Source organism: Phacochoerus africanus, chromosome 1 (genome assembly GCF_016906955.1).
Source record: "Phacochoerus africanus isolate WHEZ1 chromosome 1, ROS_Pafr_v1, whole genome shotgun sequence".
NCBI lineage: Eukaryota > Metazoa > Chordata > Mammalia > Artiodactyla > Suidae > Phacochoerus > Phacochoerus africanus.
Window position 1 is genome coordinate 215998362 of NC_062544.1, and position 17523 is coordinate 216015884.

Here is a 17523-nt window from a genome sequence, read left to right on the forward strand (position 1 = left end):
AAATGATCTAAAAAAACCTGTCATCTAGTTGTGCTTGTCCAAACAATATAATGCTTCGGGGAAATAAGTTACTGAACTGGCACACTCAAAGTTACTTAGGATTGATTTCATATATATCTCTCTATATTATAAAACTCTGAAAGCCGAAGGAGATACATTTTACAGCATGTGTCCATGTAGCCTATTCAGAAACTATATCTAGGTAATCGAAACCAGAACAGTCGACATACATGACATCTCTGTTAGACAGAACCTTGCTTCAAATTCCAGCAAAGGCAGAAACCTTCTCTACTCACTGCCTTGAGCTTCAGTTTCGCCCAGTGACTCCTCATCTGATTAAAGTTTCATAACCGCTCCTACCCCTTGTCAGCTTTACCTCTCTTTTGAATCTTTTCTGTGACTCTTGACATCTGTGTCTCTTCTGAATGACCTTCTGGCAAGTCCCTGGATTTAGGGGGCTCTTCCTGCTGCTCAGACCCTGAATAACCACTGATGAGGTTGAAGAGGTCCCTCTCTCAACCCAGAGAACCGTGTGGAGGGAACTACTTAACAGGATTATTTACAGACACATTCAGTCTTGCTTTGGTTCACACTGCACTTCCATGTGAAACCTCGAGGGCTGGGAGGTGGCTACGTCCCTTGGTTTACCCGGTTGACAATATAGCTCTTGACGTTGGGGACAGGCCGCACATCGTTCTGGTGCTTGCGGCGCTCTATGAAGCACGCCAGGCGGGAGGTGTCCAGGGGGATCTTGGAGTAGCTGCCGTTGTGGGGCTGCAGCCATGGATGCTGCAGGCAGGTGGCCGCCGTGGGCCGCCTCCGAAAGTCTTCCTGGAGGATCACGTTGATGAAATCTCTGGCAGCATTGCTCACTCCACAGAAGTACTCATGGGGGAAGCTGAAGTCCACCCTGCAGACGTTGATGCACGTCTCCTCTTTGCTCTCATCCAAGAAGGGGGAGACCCCACTTAGCATGACATATGTCAAGACCCCGATGCTCCAGATGTCGGTGCCCAGGGACACAGGGATGCCCTGGATCACTTCTGGGGCGGCAAACTCAGGGTTCCCCAGCAGGTGGTGGATATGGAAGTGTCCTGAGATCTGGACGGCATCCTCCAAGTCAATGAGCTTCACTCGAGGCACTGGGATCCGTAGGTCAATGAGCAGGTTTTCAGGCTGCAGAGACCCAGGGAGGCGGGGAGAAGAGAAGACAAGTTCAGCACTCTGTTCTGCCTGCCAGCAAGACCCCATCCACTCAAACATGGCTGTGCTAGTCTTTGACAAAGCCTGTAGTGCTTGGGACGTTCCCTAAATGCATAGGAGGCTTCAAACTGAACTAAACTCTAAATTTGGATGGTGCTTCAGGGAAGGTTGGTTGATGTTGACCTCATGTCTTCTTAACTAGCCCTTACTTCTGTGCTGAATCAAGAAAAGAATTTTTTTTTTTGGTCTTTTGTCTTTTTAGGGCCGCTCCTGCAGCATATGGAGGTTCCCAGTCTAGGGGTCCAACTGGAGTTGTAGCCACCGGCATACACTACAGCCACAGCAACAAGGGATCTGAGCTGCATCTGCAACCTACACCACAGCTCACAGCAATGCTGGATCCTAAACCCACTGAGCGAGGCCAAGGATCAAACCCGCATCCTCATGGTTGCTAGTCGGGTTTGTTCACCACTGAGCCACAATGGGAACGCTGGGGAAAAGAATAAATTCTTTATTTTGGAGAACAGGAGCTTCTTTCTGCACACCATGAAAAAGAAGCTATGGCAACGCCGGATCCTTTAACCTACCATTCTGGGCCGACCAAGGATCAAACCTGCACCTCTGCAGCGACCTCAGCTACTGCAGTGAGAGTCTAACCTACTGCATCATGGCAGGAACGCCATCCTTCTGTAAAGTTAGTTGAAGTGGTTAAAGCTTCCCTAGCTTCTTTGAGCCCAGGAGTCATGTAACTTTAGTGTGTTCTCATTTATTCATGAATAACATTTAAATTGTGTGATGACCCATTTTGTATTCAATATTCATAGGGATTCTAATGAAAGTAAGTAAAATAAAATGAGCATTGACAGCCCTCAACAGTAATGCCTGGCAGGTTGGACCTCACCATTTCCCTGCCAGAGTTGCTACTTCTTATTACCTTTATGTCCAAATGTGCAACCCTGCAGTTGTGAAGGTACTGCAGGGCTTCCATGATGTCTCGGATGTAGAAAGCTACTTTTTCTTCCATCAGCTCATCATGATTCATAAGGTAGTCTAAGAGCCGGCCATCATCCATCCTGAAATAGGGAGAAAAAGGCACAGGAAATCTGTTAAGAAACAGAAAAGAAACACACGTATACTTCTGTAAGAGCTCTAAGAGTTCTCCTACTCTCTATTATAAATGAAGGTCAAAGTCACAACACATGCATATTTTAGTTAGAGCCTAAAGTTAGTACCATGTTCAGCATTTATATTAAAAAGGGCGAGAGGAAGAGAGCCAAAGAGCTAGAGAGAGAGGGAAATTCATGCTTTAGGGAAGAAACTTCTATAACCTTAAGACACATTCTGTTTTGTTAACTTTTGAAATTGCTCACAAAGAAAAAAGATACTCCTTTAAGAGAGGTTAGACTACAAAATAGAGAAAGGAGGGAGAGAGAAAGAGAGAAAGAGAGAGATCTTGCAACCATCTGAATAACTGGATCCTGGTGGCTTTGCAAATTGCTTTTACTTGTCCATTTTTAGTTGGGGAAAAATAGAAAGCAGGCAAAATTTGACCTTGGCATTCTTGGCTCCCTTTTGCATCCTCTCCCTCTTGGACAATTTTCCAACCTTAAAAACTATGACTGAGAATCTGGTAGGGGGAGCCAGCCAGATCTGGATTCAAATCCTGGTTCTGCCACTTCCAGGCTGGGGGTTTGGAGAAAGTCATTTAAACTCTCTGTGTTTTGGTTTCTTCATTGTTAAAAAGAGAGAGTAACAACAACAATAATACCTATTTCATTATGAGGACTACCCAAGTATGAGGTGAGATGATGAGGCATTGAGCATAATTAGTAGCAACAGTAAGTGCACAATAAGTGGCAGATATTTTCAGGTGTCCTGAGCCTCCTTCAGCAGGGAATGACCAGATGTCAGGTGGCTGTTCCATGGGCCATTGAAGGCCCATCCCCAGGAAAGGTCCAGGCAGAGGAGCCTGAGCCAGGGTCAGAAACCACTTTTGAGCAGAGCTGACACCCTCTGGCCATGTTTCCATTCTGTTCTCTAGCTTGTTCCTTCCGGCAAGATTGTTCTCTTCTCCTGCTTTCCTTGACAGGATCAAAGGCTTGGTCCAAGGAAGGCCTCCTCTGCCTTCCTCTGACCCTGCCAGGGTTGGGTGGGAGGGGTGAGCATGGAGCAGCATAGAACTGGGCTTGTTAGATGCATCCACTTGAACTTCTTGGAGTGTTTTACGGAGAAGTTGGCAGTAGTACTGCTCCAAGACCAGAAAGTCTCAGCCACCAAATTCGTCTTCAGAGTTCTTGGATAGCACAGATGCCCGGGCTCCACCCTAGACTAGGGGATCAGAACCTCAGATGCCTAGTAGGGAAAAGCTCTACCATTGATATAGATGGCCACCCACAGTCGTGGCATAACCAAGACTTAGCACAGAGTTTAGCTCAGGCATTGCCTTTCCACAAATCTTCCCTGAACCTCAAGTCCAGCCAAGCCCTGCTCTATATTTTCACACAACCCTCTCCAAAATATGCACTTACCACGCTATGCTGAAATCATTATCTGCCTACTTCCTCATTAGATTTTTTTTTTGTCTTTTTGCCTTTTCTAGGGCTGCTTTCACAGCACATGGAGGTTCCCAGGCTAGGGGTCGAATCGGAGCTGTAGCCACCAGCCTACGCCACAGCCACAGCAACGTGGGATCCGAGCTGCGTCTGTGACCCACACCACAGCTCACGGCAATGCCCGATCCCCAACCCACTGAGCAAGGCCAGGGATCGAACCTGCGACCTCATGGTTCCTAGTCTGATTCGTTAATCACTGCGCCACGACGGGAACTCCACCTCATTAGGATTCTAACTCCTCAAAGGCAAGAAATAGAACTTCATCTTTGTTCCTGACACTCAGACCCAGGTCTACACAGTGGGTGGCACACAGTGAGGTGCCATAAATGCTTGATCAATGTGTTCAATGCTGTATTCAACTCCTTTAATTCCTGCAACATGTCTGAGAAGTGGAAATACTTCTCCGGACTTCACAGATGAGGAGCCTGAGGCCCAGAACGCCACATACACGGCTCCACATCACAGAGCTGGGATTACAACCCAGGTTCTCCATGCCAAGATCAGCTTTCTTTGCATTACTCTATGGCAGTCTAGTAATCAACACCTTCCCTCAGTAACTGACAAGACTGAAGGGACAAAGCTTCTGGGTCCGCTGTACCGCCTTGGTTGGTACACAAGTGACATTACTTTTTATTGGAACTCAAGTACATTATGCTGTCACATAAACAAAGATAGTTCACTGTCGATAGAATGTGCCTTTGAGTTAGGAAGCTCGCAACAAACAGGTTAGGCTCTGAAAATTTGTTTGTAAGTGTATTTATGAAGTCTGAAGTGACGATCTTAGCAGCTACTACATGGCTACAGAAAGTTAAGGATCATAAAAGGGTTACAAATACTAACAGTGACAGTTTTAAAAGTCTCCTCTTATTTCTTTTCTTCTTCTTCTTCTTTTTCTTTTTTTTTCAAGGGCCCCACCTGTGGCATATGGAGGTTCCTAGGCTAGGGATCGAATTGGAGCTGTAGCCGCTGGCTTACGCCACAGCCACAGTAACACAGGATTCAAGCCGTGTCTGTGACCTACACCACAGCTCATGGCAATACTGGATCCCCAACCCACTGAGCGAGGCCAGGGATCAAACCCGCGTCCTCATGGATACTAGTCAGATTCATTTCTGCCGAGCCACAACTCTTATTTCTTTTCAAGTAATTAGAAAATATAGCCTAAGATGTTTGGATGTTGGCTTTTTTTTTTTTCTTTTTATGGCTGCACCTGTGACATAGAGAATTTTCCAGGCCAGGGAACAAATCAGAGCTGCAGTCTACACCATGGCCATGGCAACATCAGATTTGAGCCACATCTGTGACCTACACCCCAGCGTGCAGTAATGCCAGATCCTTAATGCACTGAGAGAAGCCAGGGATGGAACCTGCACCCTCTTGGACGCTGTGTTGGGTTTGTAACCCGCTGAGCCACAATGGGAACTCCTTGATTTTTTTCATCATAAATGAATTTATGATAAGTCACTGCTTCAAAGGTCCCCATACACATACAGCTAGACTAATAAGCACACAAGAGCGTAGGAACTAAAAGCACAGTTGGGAAGCTGTAAATTGAGGTGCTGTTCGATTAAACATAGGTTCACATGGAGCCATACTCAGCATCAGTCTTCAGTGTCAATGTGTCACCTCTTCAGGCCCAGGGCTTCATTAACACCAATCAGATAACACTTAGGTAGGGCTCCATACTTCTGAAAAGATGGTTCTCTTTAGCCCCAATAAGATCTCTAAAACCACAGAGCCTGACCTCTGTTCTTAGTTTGGGTAAGGAGTGGGAGGGATGCGATCTTATTACCCTTTTCTGGGGCCCAGTATGTGGTCCCAAGTATATGGCCAAGTAAGTATATGGCTGCCTGACTCTTTAGAGTATCTGGGATGAGTAGAAGGTTTTGAATTCCTCTTAAAGGAATTTCTTGGGTGGTAGACTGGGGATGCTCTGGCAGTAGATACACCCACAAACTCTCCTCTGTCACTAAGCCCATTGTCAACAAGCTATTCCTAAACATCTGCCCAGCTCCAGAGTACGTAAGAGAAAGAAAATAAAAATTTGAGAGAGATGTGGGTTCAAGTGCCAGCTACTCCATTTCCTAGTTTTTAATTTTGTTTTTCTTTTGATGGCCACACCTGCAGTATATGTAAGTTCTGGGCCAGGGGTCGAATTGGAGCTGCAGCTACCAGGCTACAGTATAGCCACAGCAAGGCTGGATCAGAGCCGAATCTATGACCTAGGGCAACGCCAGATCCTTAACCCACTGAGCAAGGCCTGGGATTGAACCTGCATCTTCACGGACACTGTGTCAGGTTCTTAATTTGCTGAGCCACAACGGAACTTCTCCATTTCCTAGGGTTTTTTTGTTTGTTTGTTTTTTTGTTTTGTCTTTTTGTCTTTTCTAGGGCCACACCTGCAGCATATGGAGGTTCCCAGGCTAGGGGTCTAATTTGAGCTACAGCTGTTGGCCTGCGCCACAGCCACAGCAACTCATGTTCCGAGCCATGTCTGCGACCTACACCACAGCTCATGGCCACGCCAGATCCTTAACCCACTGAACGAGGCCAGAGATTGAGCCCGCAACCTCATGGTTCCTAGTTGGATTTGTTAACTACTGAGCCACGACAGGAACTCCCTCCATTTACTAGTTTTAAGGAACTAGTTTTAATGACCTTCCTTATTCTGGATTTTCTAACCTATAACATGGGACTAACATGTTCATACAATGGAGGGGAGCATCTATATTACATGCAACACTTTGTAAACTAGAAGACACTACATGACATGTAACTGCCATGTCATTACCTGTGGGCAATAAAGAACCCAAAAAGCTGGGAACCACCTTCAAGAGGTGATGTTCATACTTACAGTTCCAAAATCAGGATGTAGGATGTGGGGGACTCATAGGTGTCATGGAGAGTGATGTATTGGGGGTGCTGCAGGTGCTGAAGCAGGGCAGCCTCATGGGCAGCCTGCTCTTTTTTCTTCATTTTTTTGCTGACGAATTTCACAGCCACATCTTTACGAGTAGCTTTATGAATGCACTTCTTTACTATGGAGAAACGGCCTCTGGAAAACAAAAGGGAGAAAGATTTTGCCAAGATTCCTAAATCAACTAGGTCTCATTTTATTCAACGACGTGTGAAGTTTTATCTCAAGGGGTCAGACAGCAACATTTTATTAGGACTCTACTTTCTGGTATTTTTTTTTTTTTTATTGAAGTATAGTTGATTTACAATGTTGTGTTAGTATCAGGTGTACAGCAACGTGATTCGGAATCTTTTTCAGATTCTTTTCCATTATAGATTATTACAAAATATTGAATATAGTTTCTTGTGCTATACAGCAGGTCCTTGTTGTTTATCCATTTATATTCAGTAGGGTGTATACAGTAATCTCGACCTTCTCATTAATCCTTCCTCATGCTTTCCCCTTTGGTAATCATAAGTTTGTTTTCTATGTCTGTGAGCCTAATTCTGTTTTGTAAATAAGTTCACTTGTATCATTTTTAAGATTCCACAGATAAGCAATATCCTATGATGTTTATCTTTCTCTGATTTACTTAGTATGATAATCTCTAGATCCATCCATGTTGCTGCAAACAGCATAATTTCATTTGTTATGGCTGAGTAATATTCCATTGTATGTATGTACCACATCTCCTCTATCCATTCCTCTGTTGATGGACATTTAGGTTGCTTCCATATCTTGGCTATTGTAAATAGTGCTGATGCAGTGGTGTGTGTATATTTTCAAATTAAGAGTTTTCATCTTTCCGAGATATATGTCCAGGCATGGGATTGCTGGATAATGTGGTAACTCTATTTTCAGTTTTTTAAGGAATCTCCACACTGTTCTCCATGGTGGCTGCACCAATTTATACTCTTACCATTCTGTAGGTTATCTTTTCATTGTTTCTAATTTCTTTTGCTGTACAAAAGCTTTTAAATTTAATTAGGCCCCATTTGTTTATTTTTGCTCTTATTTCCATTACTTTAGGAGATGGATCCAAAAAAAATTGCTGCAATTTATGCCAAAGAGCATTCTGCCTATTTTTCCTCTAGGAACTTTATAGTATCTGATCTTACATTTAGAGCTTTAGTTCATTTTGAGTTTACTTTTGTTTGTGGTGTTAGAGAATGTCCTAATTTAATTCTTTTATTTGTAGCAGTCCAGTTTTCTCAGCACCACTTATTAAAGAGACTATCTCTTTTCCACTGTATATTCTTGCCCCTTTTGTCACAGATTAACTGACCATAGGCGTGTGGGTTTATTTCTGGGCTTTCTATTCTGTCCCATTGATCTAGATTTCTGTTTCTGTGCCAGTACCATACTGTTCTGATATCCATGGCTTTGTAGCATAGTCTGAAGCCAGGAAGCCTGATTCCTTCAGCTCCATTCTTCTTTCTCAAGACTGTTTTGGCTATTCAGAGTCTTTTGTGTTTCCATATAAGTTAACATTTTTTTTAGTTCTAGTTCTATTCCTTTATTTTTAATCACAATGTTATCATTCAGAAAAACGATTTTTCCTTCCTTAGCATGTTATGATTCATCAAGACGCAAAAAACTAGCAACATTTTTCAGTCAATGTATTTCTCTGTCATTCTGAACATCAGACACAGGTTCCAATTTCTTTTCTATAAAGAATATATTTCTGCTCTCTTCAGCTCAAAGGCCCTCTCCCTGTCTTTTGGCCAAAAAGATGGGGTTCTCTTGGAGTTTCTGCCCTCTGTGCATGCTCTACAGTTCCTTGATCTGGCCCACCCTTGGGTCAAATCCAGGAGATCAAGGAGAAGCAAGAAACCCCAGAAAACTCACTGCTTCCATTCTTGTCTCTCTTTAGGTGTTGCCTTCCCTCCCTGATATCCCTGCTATTTACTTTTTCAGAATGCTCCAACAATTGCTATTTGTATTTTGTCCAGAGATTCCAGTTGTAATCAGTGAGAGAGAAAGGTAGCAATGGGCTTATTCCATCATTGCCAGCATCAGAAGTTGACTCATTTTAAAAGTTGGGAACCAGGAGTTCCTGTCGTGGAAACGGATCTGACTAGCATCCATGAGGACACAGGTTCGATCCCTGGCCTCGCTCAGTGGGTTAAGGATCTGGTGTTGCCAGGAGCTGTGGTGTAGGTTACAGATGTGGCTTGGATCTGACATTGCTGCGGCTGTGGTGTAGGCCAGCACCTACAATTCCAATTCGACCCTTAGCCTGGGAACCTCCATTATGTCATGGGTATGGCCCTAAAAAGACCAAAATAATAATAATAATAATAAAGTTGGGAACCAAAAAGCCTTTTGGAAACTCTGTGTGAGTAGAGCCTATCAAGTTGACTTTTGCTGTAGGGTAATCTGAATGGACTGTTTGAGGGAAACTCCAAAGTCAGTATCTTCAAGTCCTTCTTGAGCTGTTTAGATTCCTTAGAGAAAGACCCTCCTACTTGCTGCCTAGAAGGCGAAGCCCTGGCCATCCACCTCTGGAGGCCTGGTGAATGACAGCAGGGCTCCTCAGCATCCATCATTTCTATATTCTCGCAACAGCCCTGTTTGGAGCATGGTTCTCCTGCCCTCAGCTGTGCCGGTGTCCCTGAGAACAGCAGCACTCTGTTTCATCCTCTCCAGAGGATAAACCTCCGATCTTTTCCTGGATTGGGAGGGACAATCATAGAGCTACTGGAAGTTGGAGAACAGATCTGGGGTCACATCTTCATCTCACCAAAGGTTCAGACAATCCTGCTTTTTGCATCTTCTTTACTCCTATTTCTTTTTTTCTTTTTTTTTTTTTTTTTTGTCTTTTTAGGGCTGCACCTGCGGCATATGGAGGTTCCTAGGCTAGGGGTCTAGTTGGAGCTGTAGCTGCTAGCCAACACCACAGCCACAGCAATGCTAGATCCAAGCCGCGTCTACGACCTACACCACAGGTCACGGCAAGGCTGGATCCTTAACCCACTGAGCAAGGCTAGGGATCCTTCTGCTTTTTGCATCTTCTTTACTCCTCTTTTTTTTTTTTTTGTCTTTTTAGGGCCGCACCTGCGGCATATGGAGGTTCCCAGGCTAGGGGTCTAATTGGAACTGTAGCCACGGGCCTGTGCCACAGCCACAGCAACCCTAGATCCGAGCCGTGTCTGTGACCTACACCACAGCTCACGGCAATGCTGGATCCTTAACCCATTGAGCAAGGCTAGGGATCGAACCCGCAACCTCGTGGTTTCTAGTTGGATTCGTTAACCACTGAGCCACGACGGGAACTCCTACTCCTATTTCTAAGGGGTACTGGATCCTGCCCTACCTGAGCCTTTAGGGAATTCTGCTGCACAGGTCATACTGGCTCTCACTTGACCCTGCAAGTGACTTGGATTGAGTTTCTCAGGCCTCTTGGTCATTTGTCATTTCCACTTATTTTTTGGCTTCTAATACTTCTTCCAGTGTCCTCATATTTATGTGTCTGCTTAACAAAGTTCATCTACTACAGATTCAGTGAAGTCTCAGGAGGGAACGAAAATAGATGCCTGTGTTCATCCTGCCATCCTCACCTGAAGGCCTGGTACTGTGGCATTTTTGGATCCTGTACAGGTAACCAATCAGCACTCCCAAGGGATAACTCTCTGGCTTCTTTAAGCAGCCATGTGCCTATAGATTTTTTTTCTGGTTAATTATGCCATGCTCAAGTGCTCTTCACCTCTAGGTAGAGGCTATAGGAGTGGAGATATTTCTTTTTCACCATGATTTTTTTAGTATGTAATTACTGAAGAGTTATTTTTAACAAGATAGTCACATAGACCTAGAATGCTAGGTTTAGGTGTGATGGAGAAAGTTGCCTCACTTCTATGGCCTTCACAGAAATATCTTTCATGCAGCTCATGTAGCTGTATGTTTCCTTTCCATTCTGTTAACATATATCATTTTAAACGATCTTCTAAAAATATGAGGACTATAAGAAGGAGAAAGGAAAAGCTCCAGGTAGTTGGAGATGAAATTTTCAAAAAAATTGATTGCTTTGAACAATTCAGGAAATTGATCTCTTTTTGAGAAATCGCACAACATACATCTCTGCTAGGTATAACATGCCTTAACCTATGGCTGTCAATGACAAATACAGGCCTGGGGGAGGGATTAACTGGTACATCCAGGTGAGAGAACCTGTTTCATCTAGAACCAGATGGGGATTTGATTTGCTCATTACTGGGGTCATGTGTAGCTTCACACACTTTAATATCATATGACAAACTGGATTTCAATTACTAGAGCTTATTTTTGACGCAAATCACTATGATGAGAAACAACATATGTTAGTAAAACAAGCGCAGGCTTAAAGTCAGGTAGCTCATATTTTGAATCCTGGTGCTACACTTACCAGCTGTGGGATGTTGTGGGACCTTGAGAAAGTGACTTAACCTCCCAAGCCTGAGTTTCCTTTGTTGGAAATCTACTCAAACATGACCTCATGGTGTTGTAAGGCCTGGATTTAGTAACTTTTGTGAAATATCTGCATAGTATCTGGACCACTGTAGAACTCAATAAGCATCAGCAGCATCACCACGTCAATTTTCATTGGCCCATTGAACTCCCCCCCCTCATCTGGCTACACAAAGAAGATAGGAAAGTAGAGTGAAAGTTGGGTTTTGGTTTTGGTTTTTGTTTTGGCAGGGGGTGTGGGGCACAGAGGGTTGGCCACACCCATGGCACACGGAAGTTCCTAAACCTGGGATTAAACCCAAGCCATAGCAGTGACATCACCAAATCCTTAACTGCTAGGCCACCAGGGAATTCCAAAAGTTCGCTTTTGATAAAGACGCTGTAACAAAAGGCAGTGAATTACATTGTGACTCCTGCCTAAGGAACAGGAATAACAAATAGTTTGGCTATCTCTATAAGCTCTGGCACAACCACTTAAGAAATTTTATCCTTCACTGAGAGATGTCAGGGATGGAAATGATGCTAATGGCCAATTGCTAGTGGGGGCTCTTTTACGAACACATCACAGGAGGGTGGGTGCCCAGTGAGACCTACCCCCCTCTCTCACCTGCACCACCTGGAGATCAATGCATCACAGGCATGACCTCTGTTCTGTACCTTCCCATCAACTATTTATTGAGACAGGTGATATTTTTGAAGACAGAGTTCTCTAACACACCAAAAGGGACAGAGGGACAGAGAGGAAGAGGGAGGGGAGGTTGGACTAGAAATTACCGTAAAATAATGTGCTTGACACGTGGACGCATAGAGAGACGTATACTCAACAACATTTTTCCAAGGAACACATGGAACTTTTAATGAAAACTGACCCTGTACTCATCAAGCAAGTGCCACCAAAATCAAGGAATCAGTATTATACCGACCAAGTTCTCTAACCACAATGCAATTAAGATAGAAATCTGTGATGAGAAGATAATTTTTAAAGATCTCATACATTTGTAACTTTTAAAACATTTCTATTACAATTGGGTCAAAACATAGTTGAAGGAAAACTACTTGGAACTGAAGTGTAATAGAAATGTCACATATCAAAACTCGGGAGATGTAGCTAATATTGTACTTTGAAGAAACAATCGAGCCTTAAATTCTTCTTCTTCTTTTTTTTTTTTTTTTTTCTTTTTCTTTTTAGGGCTGCACCTGTGGCATATGGATGTTCCCAGGCTAGGGGTCGAATAGGAGCTACAGCTGCTGGCCTACTCTAGAGCCACAGCATCATGGGATCCGAGCCCCACGTGCAACCTACACCACAGCCACAGCAATGCCAGATCCTTAACCCACTGAGCGAGGCCAGGGATTGAACCTGCATCCTCATGGATCCTAGTTGGGTTCGTTAACCGCTGAGCCACGAAGGGAACGCCGAACCTTAAATTCTTACATTAGAAGAGTAAAACAGCTGAGAACTGATGAGTGAAGTCTTTTAACTCAAGAAGTTAGAAAAAGAGCCATAGAAAATACACATAAGTATTCTAGCTTTTTTTTTTTCTTGGTATACAGAGAATGCATGTAGTGAAAGAAACAAAGAAAAACATGTCGTTATTCTGTTGTGCTATTACTGTGTTCATGAATGAAAAAACAGAAAAGTGGGTCATTACCTTCCAATTTCATTCAGTTCAGTATAAGCTGAATCAAAATTTTCTTTCCAAGAAATGGTGGCGCCATCAGCAGCGGCATCTTTAGAACAGAAAGAATCCATTTATGATATTGAGGAATTCGTATAAGAATTAAGATGAACAGAAAAGCCCCAGCATCACCCCAAAGCACTTCTCATGACTAAATATCTAACTCAGTGGGAAAATGCCATGATTTTTTGAAATATCATCTAAAAAAATATGATCCAAAGGGAAACTGACATGACTCCCTGTACCATCAATGTGAATGAAGGAAAAACTCCAGACAATCAGAAATGTAACTTCTGGATATTTTCCAATAGAAATTTGGTAGAAAAAAAATGAAAAGGGAGGAAGAAAAACATTTTGAAGGCCTAGGAAAGCAGGTGAGAGTCAGGGCTGGAGGGAGGCAGATGCAGCAGAGGAAAGGGGATGAGCGACAGGCCAAGGAGCATAGGAAAGGAATGCGCTCAAAACATTCTAAAAATTGGCTCTTTCTCACCCTTTTGTTCCCTGCATTAATGAGCTTATCTGGTATAGTGAATAGTTTAGTGTAACTCAAAATATATGCCTGAGTAGGATCTTCGGCAGCATTACCTTGTGTGATGTGTTAATTCCCTGGCAATGATTTATACACACACACAAACACGTACACCAGTATCTGTGCTGTCTGCTGGGGAGCAAGGCCCAGGGAAGGAAGCCACGCATAAGCAGTGGTCATCCCTCCCCTGGCTTTAGGCAGCAGCTCCAGAGAGGAGCAGTCAAGCCGCCACAGCACGTCTCTTTTGACCCCGGTCACTCCAGACTGCCCAGAGCACAGCCCGGCCGAGTCTGGACAGGGCTTATCCTTAGTGAATTCCGAGGAAAGAGAGAACCAGGGCCAAGGTTTCCCAGTGAGTCACAGGCCCATGGAAGCAAAGCTGAGCGGGGCTGGCAGTGGGGAGGAGCCTGGGGAGCATTAAGGGGGCGGGGCTACAGCCAGGGGTGGGTCCTCGAGGTCCTCAGCTCCCCTGGAGATGCTGGAAACCCTTCATCCAGTGACACGGGTTCACTGTGTTTTAAGTACAGTGACCTCCTCTCTGGCTCCAGCACACAGAGCTCACTGCCATGCCCTGTCACTCCTTGGAGATTTCTTCAGGTTAACAAGTTTCCTCTTACAAAATGTCCCTGGGACCAAGGTGGCCAGGTGAGATCATGAATAGAGGGGCAAAATAAGAAACACATTGGTAAGATACTCATGCACAGCTAGTGCAACGCATTATCTTAGCTAGTTATTTAATCATGCACATAAAAACCTATCCTTGTTGAAAAAAAAGACATCCTGGGAGGGTTGGGGTTGAGGAAACTATCTAGTATTCATTTTGACTCAAATCTGTCAGCCAGGTTGCTTTCCTCTTCCCATTTTATTTATTTTTAATTTTGATTTTTTTCTTTTCAGGGCCACACGTGCAGCAGTAGGAAGTTCCCAGGCTCGGGGTTGAATCGGAGCTGCAGCTGCCAGCCTACACCACAGCCACAGCAATGCCAGATCTGAGCCACCTCTGCGACCCACACCACAGCTCATGGCAACACCGGATCCTGAACCCACTGAGCAGGGCCAGGGACGGAACCCGTGTCTTCGTGGATACTAGTTGGGTTAGTTACTGCTGAGCCACGACAGGAATGCCTCCTCTCCCCATTTTAAATTGGTGAATGGGGCTGTCCTGATGCTGTGAGGTACACTTAGGCAGGCAGGGGTTCTCAGGGAAGAGGAGGCTTGGTGTTCCAGTCTCAGAAGAGGGGTTGATAGTATCCATGTGACTTGTGGCTCCTGACCGCCCCTCTCAGGTCCTGGAAACACACACAGGTACCAGGAGCCTGGCAGGCCCAGGGTAGCGGGGGCAGATCTAACTTTTGCTCCAAGACGTTTGAAATCATACTTTCTGGGAACACTTCATCAAGCCTCTGAAGTGTTACTTGTCAGAAGCCGACAAGCACATCCAGGTCGCCTCTAGCCCAGTGGCCGGATGTGCCAGTGGGTAGCCAGTGCCAGTGAGTATGGGACAGTCGGCCAGGTAGCTGGTCCCCACGGCCCGGGTGCCAGCAGGGCTGGGACTTACCGTATTCTGGAAGTCTCACGAACTCCGAGGGCTCACTGGGAAGGCTGATGCCCCAGGGGTTACTGGCACTGACCCTGAACTGATAAGGACTCCCAGGACTGAGGTCTTCGATGACAAGGTAAGTGTCCAAGGTCGATGCTACCGACTGCTGCCAGGCCTGGGAACCTAGGGCACAATTTCCAAGGAGAGGGCAAGAGAAAAGGCCAGACACATTGTTTCAAAAACCTCCAGCACACAATGAAAGGAAAATGGACACATTCCATTCAAGGGGCAGTTGAAAGCCTGTCCTGGGCCTTTCTGGGGCAGGTTTGGGTTGAATTTCCTAAAGGACTGAATACATCATGAGGCGTGTGAGAGCAGTTGGCCTGCAGATTCTGTTCATTTTCAAACTGGAACTTTCATCATGGCCTGTGGGAGCAGACAGAATTGACAGAGGAACAGGAGCAAACTTCTAACAAGAAAAATATGTGGTGAATTTATAACAAAATGAGAGAAATATACATCTGGAAATGGAAACAGAATGGACATGAACATGTACTGAGCACTGCCTGTAAAATACTGTGGAAGGCGCCTTCCTCTAATTCTCTCATTTAACCTGCTCGCTTCAATCCACAGAAACCCAATGAGCATGAATCTCACTTTGCAGATGAAGAAACTGAGGCTCAGGAAGATTTAACAATTTTCCCAAGAGAACTTGGTTCATAAAATGAACTAAAGCCTGAGGAACGCCAAGGCTTAGAGAGCTGTCTTCCAGCTCAGCACGGACACCTTTGCGCCAAGGAGGGAGACACTGTGACCAACAAAAGAAGAAGGCAAATGGGAATGGCTTTAAAACTGCAGAGGCCTGTTTAATAGAAGAGAAAAGGGTTAAAAAAGAAGAGCAACACAGAGCAGAGTAGCGTAAAACAGAGGATTCTGGTTCCAGGTGCAGACAGCTGCTTTCAATTCAGGTGTCATCGCACGTTATTAACAACCAGAGATGTGTTATTAACAACCAGAATGACCCCGCAGCATCTCATTTCAACCAACTCTTCTTGATCACAGGGGCCGGGCTCAGTTGTTTCCACCATCAGAGGGGGCTCAGTTGTTTCCACCATCAGAGGGAATGTATGCACTCTGAGCGTGTCAATGTAACAAATTTAGAAACTGAACAATTTAAAAAGTCACTGTGCCTATAGGGTGGGGGTGGGGTGGGGCTCTGCTTTTGCTCCCCCAGTTACTATGCTGGGGGAAAGGATCACAGATGAGCAACCCAGAGACCTGGGTTCTCATGCCAGCTCTGCCTCTTATGAACCCCAGCCTCGTGCTTCTTAATTTTCTTTAAGCCTTAGCCTTCTCATCAGTAAAATGGGGTCAATTATCCCTGTCTAGGGGACCCGGCCTGTTAGGTAGGGAAGTAAGGGCACATGGAGGTACTCTGCCACCTGCCACGGGTCATTATCATTTTGGCAGAAACCCCTGCTCAGTGTTTGAGATCAAAAGCGGCTGTGGCCTGGCATTGAGGCCTTTGTGCCTAGCTGGAAGATCAGCTGATGAGAGGCAGGAGGCAGAGAGTTTTATGACTCTGGAGGACCTGCTTAGGAGGGAGAGGAGGTAGAAAAAGAAGGGTGGGGGAGCGGGAATGGCGCACCTTCCTCTCTGTACTCCACGGTGTAACCAGAAATGGTGCAGTTTCCCGTGCTGGACGGGGGCAGCCAGCGGAGGATCACGGAGGTGCAGCTTCTCTCCTGGGCAATGGGGCGGTTGGGGGCCGCTGGAACACCTGCCGAGACAAGAATGTACGGTCAAATGCTACCTCTGCAGAACGTGACATTTTTACACAAAGGCTGAGAGTCATCTAGGGAAGGCTACCTAACCTGTGTCTCAAATGTTTCTTCTGACCTTCTCCACCAAGTGGCACACCTTTCTCCAGGCCCGAGGGACACCTGAGATAGACCTTGCCGTCCTCAGACTAAATACCGCCCAGTGGAGAGAAAGCCTGCCCAGGGAACTACATGGGATATGAATGGCAGGGTGCAGACAATCCTTTGCAAGGATTCTGATTTTTCCTGTTTGCTGGAGCTTTGCTTTGAGCTTTCACAGTGGACCTCTTCTTCCCCAGGTCTCAGGGAGCCCTTGTAATGTGGAATTAAAATGTTTGACTAAAAGAAATTCATAGAGACAGGAAGTAGAATGGTGGGTCCCAGGGGCTGGGAGGATGGGGGATGGATAAATGCTGTTTAATGGGTGCAGAGTTGGCTTTTTTTTTTTTTTTTTTTTGGCTTTTCAGGGCCGCACCTGCGGCATATGGAGGTTCCCAGGCTAGGGGTCCAATCAGAGCTACAGCTCCCAGCCTACGCCACAGCCACAGCAATGCCAGATCTGAGTTGTGTCTGCAACCTAAACCACAGCTCACGGCAATGCCAGATTCTAATCCACTGAGAGAGGCCAGGGATTGAATCCACAATTTCATAGTTCCTAGTGGAATTCATTTCTGCTGTGCCACGACAGGAACTCCTGGGTGCACAATTTCAGTTTTGCAAGATGCAGAGTTCTGGAGATGG

At 45.2% G+C, this 17523-nt stretch overlaps 1 protein-coding gene across 3 annotated transcripts in view; it reads right to left on the bottom strand.

The window, feature by feature from the left end:
- The window catches only part of KALRN (kalirin RhoGEF kinase), a 697683-nt gene continuing 680160 nt past the window's right edge, over nucleotides 1–17523 (bottom strand). The window contains exons 55-60 of one of the 3 annotated variants that reach the window (XM_047790542.1): nucleotides 16611–16742; nucleotides 14981–15145; nucleotides 12867–12945; nucleotides 6670–6870; nucleotides 2138–2276; nucleotides 1–1176 (exon numbers count right to left, since the gene is read on the bottom strand). In XM_047790542.1, the coding sequence (XP_047646498.1) occupies nucleotides 631–1176; nucleotides 2138–2276; nucleotides 6670–6870; nucleotides 12867–12945; nucleotides 14981–15145; nucleotides 16611–16742 (1262 nt within the window). In that variant the 3' untranslated portion in view covers nucleotides 1–630. The remainder of the gene's footprint in view (nucleotides 1177–2137; nucleotides 2277–6669; nucleotides 6871–12866; nucleotides 12946–14980; nucleotides 15146–16610; nucleotides 16743–17523) is intronic. The other 2 variants (XM_047790550.1, XM_047790555.1) reach the window with 2 other exon arrangements.